This window comes from Sebastes umbrosus, chromosome 23 (assembly GCF_015220745.1).
Source record: "Sebastes umbrosus isolate fSebUmb1 chromosome 23, fSebUmb1.pri, whole genome shotgun sequence".
In the NCBI taxonomy this organism is placed as follows: Eukaryota; Metazoa; Chordata; class Actinopteri; order Perciformes; family Sebastidae; genus Sebastes; species Sebastes umbrosus.
Window position 1 is genome coordinate 20,790,061 of NC_051291.1, and position 13,587 is coordinate 20,803,647.

The window sequence follows — 13,587 nt, forward strand, 5'->3', positions numbered from 1 at the left end:
TCTTCTGAAACCGTTATATTGCTCAATGCACAATGACACAAACTAACCAACCGACGGATGCAGCGGTAGACCAGCAACCTCCCCTGTTCTGAGAGGGAAAATTACTGGTTTTGTGAATGGAGTCTGGTGGCCCTGAAGAGCAGTACATGTACCTGAGGACAAATACTACATCAGTACAGACATGTTTCGACTCACAGATGTTTTGCCTCTTGGCGCTGAAGACGTGGATGTCCATCGGCGAGAAGATGTCCGAGTGGACGATACGCTGCTCTCCGCCGGTCTGCTTCCTGCAGGAGTGGATGGAGTGGGTGTTCCAGTCGGTCCAGAACAGCGTGTCCTCGTACAGCGTGAGGGCGAACGGGTGAGGCAGCTCGCCTTTCACCACCACCTCCCTGGAAAAACACAGTGGTATTAGTACATGTAGTACACTGTGGATGTACTGCAGTAGAGGGCAGTATTTATGATGTGGTGTACCTGGAGGAGCCGTCCAGGTTGGAGCGGTGGATGAAGTTGTGTTTGGCGTCGGCCCAGTACAGTTTCTCCAGGCTGTAGTCCAGAGTCAGACCGTTGGGCCAGTAGATCTCTTTATCGATGATCATGGACCGATTCGTCCCGTCCATCCCAGCTCGCTCTATCTTAGGGATCTCCCCCCAGTCCGTCCAGTACATGTACCTGAGAGGAGACAGATACTACATCAGTACATGGACCTGAGGACACATACTCCAGTGCCAGTCGTTGTCTTTGACTCTTAGCTGCTGGTGATAAACTGTTGTGACCAGAGACACCAGAGGTCGGCAGGAAGTCAGTGAATGGGTGGGTAGGGTGTGGGGGGTGGGGGATGGAGGGGGCCTTTAATGAGTCCAATTACACGCTTTTTAAAGAGGGTCTGATGTCATGACGAAGACGCTTCTCCTCTCTGGTTTAACACAGTCTCTTTGTCCAGTCTCTTCACAACACATCTCTGACTACACACATCAACCAGACTACATTCAAAAAACTGTAGATATAAGGAGAAGTCACATGCAGGAAAAGCTGCTTTTTTTTCCTTCTACAATTTCTAAATAGATTTTTAATCCCAGAATCGATATATTTGCTTCATCTGAGTCTATGTGGAGGTAGAAGGAAGTTAGCCCTTTTATTGTTGTAGTCTGAGTAACGTATCGTCACATCCGTTCCGTATCCATCAACCAAAACAAACTGCAGAAAGTGGAAAATGGCAGAGGGGTCTGCGTGGATACGACCTGCACCCTCACATTTTAAATCCAAAGTGGTAAACACTATGCATGGTCTGGTACCAGTGAGGCCCGCTCCGGGCTGAAACACTGCAGGTCTGGTCCTGGTACCAGTGAGGCCCGCTCCAGGCTCAGAGAGCAGAGAACAACACATTCCCTCACCACAAGAGCTGCTTTGTGTTTGGTACCTGATGCATTAATCATCCAGTTGAACCCGGTCCAGCTCTGCGTTCCATCGTGGAGCTACAGAACCAGTTTTCCTCTGCTGAACTACCACACACTGAACCTGAACCGGACTAGAAGCAAACACCAGAACCACAACTTTGTTTAACAGTACCAGCCCCTTCCAACAGCTTTAAACTATTAGAGTCTCAAAGTTAAGAATATTTAGGAGTAATTCGTACTAAAGTCTGAAGGGTAACTTAGTGTTTATTTTACTACAGATTTCAGTGTTTCTGACCCTTTCTGATAAAAACTATGAACCTATAGAAGAAGAATAAACAAGCTGTGGTTAGTAAAGCTGCTACAAAACAGACTGTAGTTTAAGTTGTTCTTTAGATCTCACATTTAAGACTTTTAAAGAGTATTTTGTAGTAAAATTTGTGCAACCTGTGTTTTTACATCACTGTACATTTATTTTGTTGCTCTCCAATAATAAAAAAAAACAGACCATTGGTCAGATGTGCAGGGCCCTCATTCTACCACCACACCAACTTCTGTTGTCAAATTCAACACTTACTTCGTAAGTTACTTTTCTAAATCCACATGAACCACTCTTCACCTCGTCATAAATTAGATCCACCAGGCAGCACTACTTTAAAAAGAAAATATGTCACTTTTAAAGCTGGTTACTCCTGTCATTCCATGACGCCAGGAGTTGAGTTTTCATTAACAACATTATGACTGATGTGTTAACTGGATACCAAGTTAATCAGAGCACACGAGGCCACACTAAGTTACCATATGACTGATTTCTGACAAGCGACTAGCATTTAAAAGGCTATTTTTTTTAAATGGAGTCTGGTGCAGAAGAGCTCACTCTTCAGTGAGAGTTCACAGAGAACAGTGAGGATCAGTTTTAACTGAATATTCTCTGAAGTATGTCAGGTAAAACACAGAAACACTGAATCCATCATCACGTTAGCGTGGCGTTCACTACCTGTTAGTAACTGGTACCGACAACGTTATCTTCTCTTCACCTGTCTCTCCTATTGCTGAATGCCACTTATTCTCAGTTTCGATAAATTAACGTTAGTCATCGTGGAATCAGGGGTTAAATTGGACACCCGGGGTACGTTTTTTTTGGGCGCATCCGTGTCACACCTAAGCCCCGCACCCACACATTTTACCTCTACTGTTATTTTAGTTTTATATTCCTTTTTTACTTTATGTATCTGTGCTTATTTCTCTGCTGCAGCCACAGCTGGATTTCCCCTCAGGAGATCAATAAAGACTTAACTTATCTTAAATAAATCACTGACTTGACATTTGGGGTGACGTCCAGCGGTCCATGTGAGGACAGACACTGATTCCTGTCAGTGTCCTCAACACATGAATGGACGCTCACTAGGTCTGTCCTCGACCAAAGACAGTCTGACTAATAAATGAGTTGATTTAATCAACACATCTGTAAAACTGAGTTTCTCCACAAAGAATCACACAAAAGCACCACTTTAAACCTGCTACGGACCAGAGCTGTGCTCACAAGTGTCTCTGAAATAAGTTATTCAGCATGAAAAAAAACATTAAAAAAACAACTAATCAACTTAAGAAATCTTAGTCAACCAATTAGTCAACTAATTGACTGAGAGGAGGCATACCTAACGCTCACCCCTCATACATGAATGCACTACCTCCTTCTTCTTCTTCTTCTTCTTGTTCTGACTTAGTAACTGCTGGAAAACAAAACAGCTGCTGCTGTAACAATGAGTCCTTTGTGAAAACACACAGAACCAAACCCAGCGAGAGAAAACAGGACCGTCTGCAGCTCATTTATCATCAGTCTGTGGAGCAGACATGCTAATGAGACCAACAATGAGGATGATGAGGATGATGGTGGTAGAGTTGTGATCACAGCTTTGTTCAACACCTCACTGCATCCTGTTAACTGAGTTACAAATGCATCAATCTGACTAAATTTACATCTTTTACCCGTGGAGTCTGGTTCATTTGGTCCTCAACAACAACAACAACAACAACAACAACAACAACAACAACAACAACAACAACAACAACAACGTCTGGTATTTCTGCTCCGGTTCTTGCTCACTCTGACTTTTCACCAACAAACTATACAGACCGATAGTTTATTTATCCCTCATGTCACAGTGACAAGAGTTAAACACAATACCAATAAAGGAAAAAGTCCACGTTTCCTCTGAATGAGCTGCCAGGTCAGAACTCAAACACCCAACATGGGAACGTCAGCACGGCTCGGCGCTGTAATAAGCTGGTTCAGTGTTTATGTTATCAGACACAAACCAGTGTACAGTGGAGGATAAAGTACCGGAGAGACGACGACGACGAGGTCTCTGAGCGTCAGCGAGCGGCTCGCCGTGACTTTTATCTCCCGTTCTGAGCTGGATCAAACAGCGAGGAGCGAGGAAGAGTTTCCATGAATAGAAACCCAAGAGAGAGGAGAAAGAAAGACAGCGACAGCCCCACATTTAAATAAAACTAATGAATACATTACAGGCCTCTTTTATCTGAGTCCTGATGGATTTACATCCTAATCTGACTGGAAACACTGAGGGGGAGGAGGAGGAGACGTGATGATGAAGGACAGGAAGAAGACTGAGTGATGTGTGCTGATGACAGTGTAAATAAAACATGAACTATTCTGACTTTTACTCTACAGCACGTCTGTTTACAATAAGGTGACTAGAGGTCAGGAAACTCAAGGCAAAGAGTAGAGCAACTCTGGTGTATTTTTGACAACAGCCGCTGCCGTCATTTTGGACTGAAGATGCTTATTATATTTATAATATTTGATACTTTTATTACCAACATATCAGTCCACCTGTGGTAAAGAACATGAAGTGAAAGTTTGTTCCACGTCAACATCAGCCCCCAGCAGCAGAGCTACGCTTCCACCATTTTGGACTGAAGGTAACTACCGGACGTCAGTAAAACGTCCGCCTACAAAGAGCTGTATAAATGTAAAACTACATAATTTCCATGCTATTATCAAATTCTACTGAAATGGCCTGTGTTGAACAATGTAATATTATATATATAATGTAATATTATATATATAATAAAATAAGTGTTTTCGGTCCAAAATGGCGGCTGTTGTCAATAAAGCACCAGAGTTTTGTCTCTCTGCTTCTGCTTGTATAAACTGTCACAAAAAACAGTAAAAAGGGCCAAAATGACACATTAAAAATATTTTTTCACAAAGATAAGATAAGATAAGATGAACCTTTATTAATCCCCAGAGGGAAATTCAGGTGTCAAAGCAGCAACATCAGCAAACAGAGTGAAACACAGGAGAGGTAAAGGTATACAAACATTATAAAAACAATAATAGAGATATAAAAGATACAGAGTGAATGGGTGCAGTCCGTCAGTAAATAAATGTAGTATGTAAAATAAATAAATGTAATATGTGCATATTTGCAGTCTATAAAGTGGTATATAAGATATATAGTGTAAAGTGCGCCAGTGGTTAGAGTCTAAGATGGTTGCATGTAGATAGTGCATGTTTAAAGTTCTTAAAGTCCTAATAGTAATCATATGGGGGTCAGCCTTGGTTGTGGAGCCTGATGGCTACCAGCATGAAGGACTGACCCAGGCGATATTCACTTTACTGTCTATAGTGTACACAATGTATTCATATCATACCTCCATCTGTTTATTCCACATCTATTCTACAGTGTAAATACTGTTTACATTACAGTACACTACTGTAGAGTACACTGAGTACTGCGAAGAGATAGGCTGATGATGATCATGATGAAGATGACGTCTACGGTATGTGAAATGTTAAACGCCTCGCAGGAGTTATTAGATTTCATTCTTTACTTCATGTTTTCCATTATTAGATAGGAGGACAGGTAGTACAGATGAGACAGGTAACAGGTGAGAGGTAGACAGGTGAGAGGAAAGACGTCTTGAAGCATTTTATTAAACCTAATTCAACAACTACAACTAAACAAATATGTCAGCAAACTCGCTAAATATCTGACGGTGTTGAATAAAAGTCACGCACTTCAGCGGCAGTACTTTTACCCTCATCTAATCTAATCTAATGTAATCTAATCTAATCTAATCTAATCTAATTAATGGTTGATATTAATTTCACTTTAACAGCTTTACCGTCTTGACTTTAATAATGATAACAAGTGAGAAAAAAAGAGCTGAGATACAGTCAAACGTTAGTGAGTGAGCCTTGAGTTTAGAACTTTTTACCAGTAAAATAAAACCACATTTCAGAGCTCTAATAAATACTAATAATAAATACTAATAAAGCCTCAGATCTGCTGTTTACCCTCCTCTCTCTCTCTCTGTGTTTCTATCTGGAGCTGATACAGGACATTCCTCCTCGTCTCTCCTCGTCCTCGCCAACACTGACGCCGTTGTTCAGTCTCCAGGAGGACTGGGAGGACGGCTGCGGCCTGCAACCCAATCTGATCCAGGACCAGCTCCGGACAAAGACCGAACTCCCCCCCCGCCCCCTCCTGTTGTTGAGCGGTCAGAGCCTCGGGCTGCGTTCACACACATCTGACCACGATTTAAACCACAAACACACACTGAGGCTGTTTAATGTGAAAACAACTCCAACACTGAGTCCAACACTTTCCAGGAACTAGCTGCTCCACTTATACAACTCCTTTCTGAACTAAATTAATCTGATGATTATTTTCTCTATTAATCTTAAAAATTTGGTCTATGAATTTTCAGAAAATTGTAAAAAAGTCCACAAAAATATTCACTTTAAATCATATAAAATAAAGAAAGAATCAGACACACTGGAGAAACCGGAACCAGAGAATAGTTGACATTTTTGCTAAAACAAGAACTAACGATTATTAATTATCAAAACGAGGCTCCCTGTGTTTTAAGGAGAGTTAGATGCTCAGATTGATCCCACTCATGTCTCTACAGCCAGCAGCTAGCTAGCTTAGCTTAACATAAAGACTGGAAGCAGAGGGACACAGCTAGCCTGACTCTGACGCCACCTCATGACTTCAATCGTTTCCTTATCGTCTTACTGATGGGATGATAAAATACTAATAAAATACTAACTGTACGTTCACAACAAGAGGGAAACAAACTTTTTGTGCAGCGCGATTACATACAAAGTCAATGCAAAGAGGCGAATAGATAAAAATTTGCGCCAGGAGACACGAATGGCGCATATTTTTGCGGGAGTTGAAATATTTCAACAGAAGTGAGAAATTTGTCTGTACAGACACCGGACCAAACTCTGTGTAGAAACCACAAACTGTCTATGGTAAAAAAACAACAACGTCGCTGCCGTATTTATGCCTAGATGACTTTAAGTTGAGTGTTGATGGAGCAGCTGCATAGCCTGGCACTGATCCATCCAAACTCCATTCAGAAAGCAAGCATTTTAAAAGTCGTTTGCTTGTCGTCTTGGTAACAGACCTGACAAAGCATGAATTCAGACTTTTTACTAATCAGTAGGGATGTGACGAAATATCGTGCCACGAAATATCACCATATAAAAACGTGACGATATGCATCGTCGAGACGAAAAACTGGATCGCGATATCAGGGTATAAGAGGTACTACGTTCATAGGGGGCTCCGGGGCTGAAGCTGCAGCCTCTCGAGGTACAACTCATGCGCAGTAAAATCTAGTCTGCCCTCGCCGAAATTGAACCAATCAATCGTAACACACGGCCGCAGCTTCTGTGTCGGACCTCCACACACATCAATACACACACAGTGCAGTCAGTGAACAGCTGATCAGAGAGACCGCGGTGGAGAGGCGAGTTTACGCTACGCTCGTTGCTAAGTGCAATAAAACTTTGTTATTACACCTGTTCAACAAGCATAAACACGATGAAACAGTTAAACATGGAGGAAAGCAACGTTTCGATCTGCTCTGTCCGCCGTCTCTCATCCACCACTGCTGTTTATATAAGCACAGCACGTTAGCTCGGCGGCTAACAGCGCGTTAGCTCGACGGCTATCAGCGCGTTATAATATCGTATGGTATCGAGATCATGAACCCAATATCGTGTATCGTATCGTGAGCTGAGTGAATCGTCACACCCCTACTAATCAGCATCATTACGTAGTTGTTTCAGCATCATTTTGATCTGTTTATTGATGTGAAATCACAGCACAATCTGTTTATTTTGGGTTCATACCGCAGTAGTGATGTGTGGCTGCTAGATACAGTCAGTGTAATGGCACTGTATGTGAATACAGCTTGCCGCCAGGTGAAGTTATGAACCCAGACACGACGGCGTTTGGTTTTCTGACATATCTGGGAGTTCACCAACATGTACAAAGCAGCAGCAGCAGTGGTGATTATTTCTTCCATGGTTGATAGAGGTTGTTGGTATCTATAGAGACAAGCTCCTCCTTCTCTCCGGCGCCTCTAGAGAGAATGAACACAGATGATACCGGCGGTCCAACTCGACCGAGTAAAGAGAGGCGAAAGTTATCTTCGTTCTTGGTGTGAATGGAACAGATTGCGTGATGTTAAAGCTGCGCACGACAAACCACTTTACTGACTTATCTTTAAGATCTGCAGCCATTGATTATGTAGTTATTACTACGCTATGTGATCACATCACCGCTCAAATTACATTTTTCAGTATGTTCAACAGTAAGTGAACGCATCACGGTTCATACAGCCAGTTCGGTTCAGTACAGAAGTACAAACTCTGACTGTACATAACGTTAAGTTAGCACATCATGGTTGTTTCAAGAAGCTTTTAAACAGGAAGTAGCGTCCTGAGTCACCAGACAGACGCTCTTCTGATAAAAACTAAACGCGACTATGAACCACAACATCCCCGGACCTCGACTACAAAATAAAAAGGCATAAAATGCCCCCTAAATATGTTTAAAAAACAAATAATTCAGTCACCAACAGATGATCCACACAATGACCTTCAGCAAGACCATCAAGGTGATCCCCTTTCACCTTGTATCCAGAACAAACCCACATCAGGAGACCACAAGCTGGACCTCCACCCTGCAGAACTCACCCTCGTTCTGGATCCAGAGCGATGGCCCTCGGCTGGTCCAGCTCCTGCCAGAACAAAACCTTCCTCAAGGACCCGTCCAGCTCCGCCACCTCGATCCGATTGGTCTCCGAGTCCGTCCAGTAAAGTTTACTCCCTAACCAATCACAGGCCAGTCCGTCCGGCGAGGCCAGACCCGGGACCACCGTCTGGACGGCGCTGGCCCCCGACTGGTTGAAGATGGTGCGTTTGATGGCCTCCTCGCTCACATCGCTCCAGTAGATGAGGCCCTGGGAGTAAACGTAGTCCACGGCAGCGGCATCCTCCAGCCCCCCCACCACCACCGTGGCATTGGCCTTCTCGTGTGCCGCGTCCACGAGCCGAAGGTCCCGCCGATTCGCATACAGCAGCAGCGGCACGCCTGGAAGACACGGAAAAATACATTGAAACATACATTTAAACTGTGGAAAATACACAAAATTACACCGAGGATGTATAAATGTAAGTATGAATATCAAAGTAATTACAGTAAATACATAGTGAGTACTCACACAGTAACATTTATCTACAAAAATATTAAGTAAACATGTAGTGATGAAAAGACTAAAACTCTTTAGTGTGAAAAATACATAGAAATACACCACTGTGGATAATACACAAATATTCACTATTTAAACTGATGAAAATAAACCATTTACTCTGTAAAGATAACTCCGTTTAAACTGTAAAATACACAAAAATACACCGTTTAAACTGTGAAAAATGTACAAAAATACGCCATTTTAACTGTGGAAAATAAACCATTTAACCTGTAAAGATAACACCATTTAAACTGTGTAAAATACACAAAAATACACCATTTAAAGTGAGGAATAATTGATTAGGCATTCAGCAGTATTGGATTTCCCTGTTATGAGTCATTTAGGAAGGAAAAATACCAACTATTCTCTGGTAATAATATAAATAATTACCTCCGCCACGGAAGGAGGTTATGTTTTCACTGGCGTTGGTTTGTCTGTTACCAGGATAGACGACGACTGTAGATTCATCGTTTTCTCACATTAAACTCGGTGAAATTACAGTTGAGTTGGAAAGAGTAACGACGACGGTTTAGGTGAGTTTTACTTTGTTTCTGTGTAGTTTGAATGAAGTATTTTACGATGCTCCCCTACGTACAGCTGATCTCAATACAAACACAAATACAGGTGGATGATGGCGCAAGCTGAACGGAGAGGGGGGGAGGTCTGCGCTCTCCGAGTGCCATTCTAGTTGGTAGTTGTAGCCTGTTTTTCTGTACCTAACTTTAGTGACTACAAACATGATTTTCTACTTATATAAATTTGTATTTGTGTGAAGTTTGCTCGTCTTTAACACATCAACACCAGCAAGAAATCCACTGTGGTCGTGTTAAAGAAACTCTCTGCTCAGTCTGCTAATGTAGGAGGAGGAAGAGGAGGAGGAGGAAGGAGGACTCTCTGCCTCCCATCCATTATCAAAATAGTACAATAGTACTTTTGTAAACAAATAGTTACTGAGATGAAATAATTAGTTGAATAATTGATTGGTTGAACGACAGAAAATGTATATTTAGATAACGGAGGAATGTTGTCCAGCTCAGGTCTCTTCATCTTTAAATATTAAATGTAACAGAGCAGATCCTTCATTAATCTGTCCCTTCAGATTTAACTAAATGTCCAACTTAGAGTAAATCTCAAAGCTGCTGAGATGTTGTGTTTGCTGTCTGACCTGTTGGATTAATAGTTTATTTTACAGTCTAATATGTTTCTCCAGTCTGTTGATAATCTGTTTTAAAACTGAGTTCTGATATTTTACAGCCCAAACAGTCCATTGATACAGAGAATAACTAGTCTGCCACATTAATTAATAATGACACAAATTCAGTGATAGTAACATTATCAATTATCATACAACACAACAACATCGTTGATTATACACTTTGATATGATCTGTATTTATTCAGTCCATCCCTCAAGATCTATGACTTTCTCACCTTGATTATTACTTAAATACCATAAAAACATGATTACCCACATATGAATAAATGAACATAAGTTAAATAATTCCTGGATAACAAAGTTTAAAGCTGAAACAATTACACAAATAACCAATAAGTCCATTAACAGAAAATAAATCAGCAACTATTTTCACAATTGTTATTTTCCAAGCAAAAATATCAAATCCTCACTCATTCCTGCTCCTCCATTCGCTGTTTTTCTCTGTTTAATATCAGAATAAAGTGAATAATATCTTTGTGTTTTGGACTGATGGTCAGACAACAAGACATTTAAAAAACGTCACCTTTTGTACTGTATTAAATGAATAATAAAGAATAAATGGGAACAATGATTTAAATATTGGTTATTTGCAGCCATAAAGACAAAAAGAGAGAGTTTTGTTAGTTTATGTTGAGAGTAAATATTCATTTATTACACCTGTTTAATTCGTCCTGTAGTCTATGTTGACATGTTCAGCTCACCTGTTGAACACTGACAGAGATAGCAGCTATTAATCAGTTATTTTGATAATCGATAGATCACTTTAAGCTAAATAATCAAACATTCTTTGATGATTTGGTTTCAGATCACAGTAAACTGAATATGTATGGGTTCATCTGAACACGTCACCTTGGACTCTGAATAAACTGAAATTTTCACTATTTTCTGACATTTTATTGACAAAACAACTAATCAAATAATTGAGACAATAATAATCAATAATGAAAATAAGTTTGGACAAGGCAAGACATCTGAAGAAGAAACTTTTAGACATTTTACAGACAAAACTATTAAATCAAGACAATAATCAGAAGATTAATCAATGATGAAAGTAATCCTTAGTTGCAGCACTAAAAAAATAACTTCAATAGTGGTGAACCAACAGAATAAAGTCTATATTTTACTTTTTAATTTATACTAAATAACTTCCAGTGAATTTACAGTTACTCCTCAAACATTACAGGAAACTCTTGGCCCTGAAGGTTTATTCACTTATTTATATTTATATGTTTTTAACATCTTGGTCTTTTTCTTAATCAGCTTTTAACTTTATTGCATTTTTATTTTAAAAGTTTGTATGGAGCCAAAGAAGATTATTCATTGTTGTGTCAAAGCTCTATATTAAAGAATTAAAAAAATTCTATCCACTAACATTCAAAGATATAAAACAGATGATATATTAAAGATAAAGGTTATATTTTGCATATTTTTTGTTCATATTTTCAAATTCCATGTATGTATCTTTATGTACAGTATATGACAAATGTAATAACGTCTTTTTTACTTTTTAAGTTTAATATTTGAATATAAATAGAGCAATTAAAAGGAAAAGGATTTCTTTCATAAAAGAAAAACAATTAAATTCAATAAAGATCAAATAAACGTGTATATTCTAAATAAAAGACATAAAATAAATGTAAATCTTAGAATAGAAACATAACTCAGTTTAGGAACATCGAATTCTAACTTTATTGTGTTTTTATATGAATTTTAATTAATGTGTTAATGTTTGTAATCTTGCATTTACTTTTATTATTGTCGAATAAATCTACATATCTATATCTAAAACTTCACATAAGTGTTAGATAAATTAAGTTTTATATAATAATAATGAACAGATAATAATAAAAACAGATAATAATAATAATACAGATGATATATTAAAGATAAAAGGTTATAAATTGAGAATGGAACAAAAACAAGCAAATTAAAAATAGAAAGGATTTATTTTCTAAATAAAAGATAAAACAACGTGTGTATACTGAATAAAAGACAAAATAAATTAAAAAAAGAATATGAACATAACTTAGTTTAACTTTAAAGTTTATTGTTGTTTTAATACTCGTTTTAATTATCTGAATGTTTGTAATCTTGCATTTACTTTTATTATTGTAAAATAAGTCTAAATAAAACATCACAGAAGTGTTGAATAAATTAAGTTTTATGTAATAATAACAATAACAATAATAATAATAGTGTTACTGCCCTCAGTTAGTTTTTAGCATAATAACACAACATAAACACATTAACTGCTCCAGTTTGAACGCAGATTAATGTCATTAATTATGCTTTAAACACTAATAATTATCATGAATATGATTAATTAGCTCTAATTTCATCCAGCTCCAGTGGGCAGCTAGCTGGATGACTAGCTAACACAGCTCCTAGCATGTGTTGTGCTAACTGCTGCTATCTAATGTTATCTAAGTTAGTTTAAACCAAAGTTAGCATGCTAACAAGCTGTAAACTGGGTTAAAATGACATATATGATATTAAATAACGGCTCTGTGGAGGTGAACAGGGCTTTAAATGGTGTATTGAGATATTTTTTCCAGCTGCTAACAGAAGCTGTTTGTGGTTTCTTCTCCTCCAGGAGCTGAGCGGAGCTACCAGGCTAACAGCTAGCTCCGCTCCGCTCGGGAGGGAGGGAGGACTCCAGCCCCGGAGAGAGGGCCCTGGCCCCGGACACTCATCCACATATACACTGTTAAACCCGCTCCGCCCGGCTCCTAACAACACTTTTACACATTCACACATCACACACGAACGACAAAGCGAAGAGTTCGGCAGGATGTGATGATAAACTCACCTCGTATGAGAAGACAAAAAGTGGACAACAACAGGCTCCGCAGCAGCAGCAGCTCGACACCCATCTTTCTCATCTTTCTCTCCCGTCTCTCTCCCGCTTCTCTCGGCCCTGCCGCCCGCTCGGCTCAGCGCAGAGCTCCCATCGCTGCCGGGGCCGCTTCCTCGGGTCAAAAACACGGATTTACTGCTAATATTCAGGCTGAGACGGAGCTTTAAACCGGGTTAAATGATCCCCACGTCCATCCTGGCTGCTCGCTAACTGCGTTGGATCAACTCTGTGTGGCTCACATTGTCCTGCAGGAGATCCGTCGTCTCCTTCCGCTGTGAGGAAGCTGCTCCCCCCTCCTCCTCCTCCTCCACCACCTCCTCCTCCTCCTCCTCCTCCTCCTCTTCCACCTCCTCCCTCTCCTCCTCCACCTCCACGGCTCTCTATTGTTGCTCTGATTTCATGCTCTCCAGCCAAAGATAATGTTACAACAGGCGGAAAACGCCCCGCTGCTGCTGCTCGCTGTAACCGCTGCTCCACATCCAGGATCCTGGAAAACAAGCGGAGCTGAGCCGAAGTTCGGCCTCAACACGCACATTC

At 40.1% G+C, this 13,587-nt stretch overlaps 1 protein-coding gene across 1 annotated transcript in view; it reads right to left on the reverse strand.

The window, feature by feature from the left end:
• The window catches only part of lrp6 (low density lipoprotein receptor-related protein 6), a 37,342-nt gene extending 23,967 nt beyond the window's left edge, over positions 1 to 13,375 (reverse strand). Inside the window, exons 1-4 of the mRNA XM_037760963.1 lie at positions 13,003 to 13,375; positions 8,422 to 8,818; positions 475 to 672; positions 196 to 392 (exon numbers count right to left, since the gene is read on the reverse strand). Coding sequence (XP_037616891.1) covers positions 196 to 392; positions 475 to 672; positions 8,422 to 8,818; positions 13,003 to 13,075 — 865 coding nt within the window. The 5' untranslated portion in view covers positions 13,076 to 13,375. The remainder of the gene's footprint in view (positions 1 to 195; positions 393 to 474; positions 673 to 8,421; positions 8,819 to 13,002) is intronic.
• Between the last annotated feature and the right edge of the window lie 212 nt (positions 13,376 to 13,587).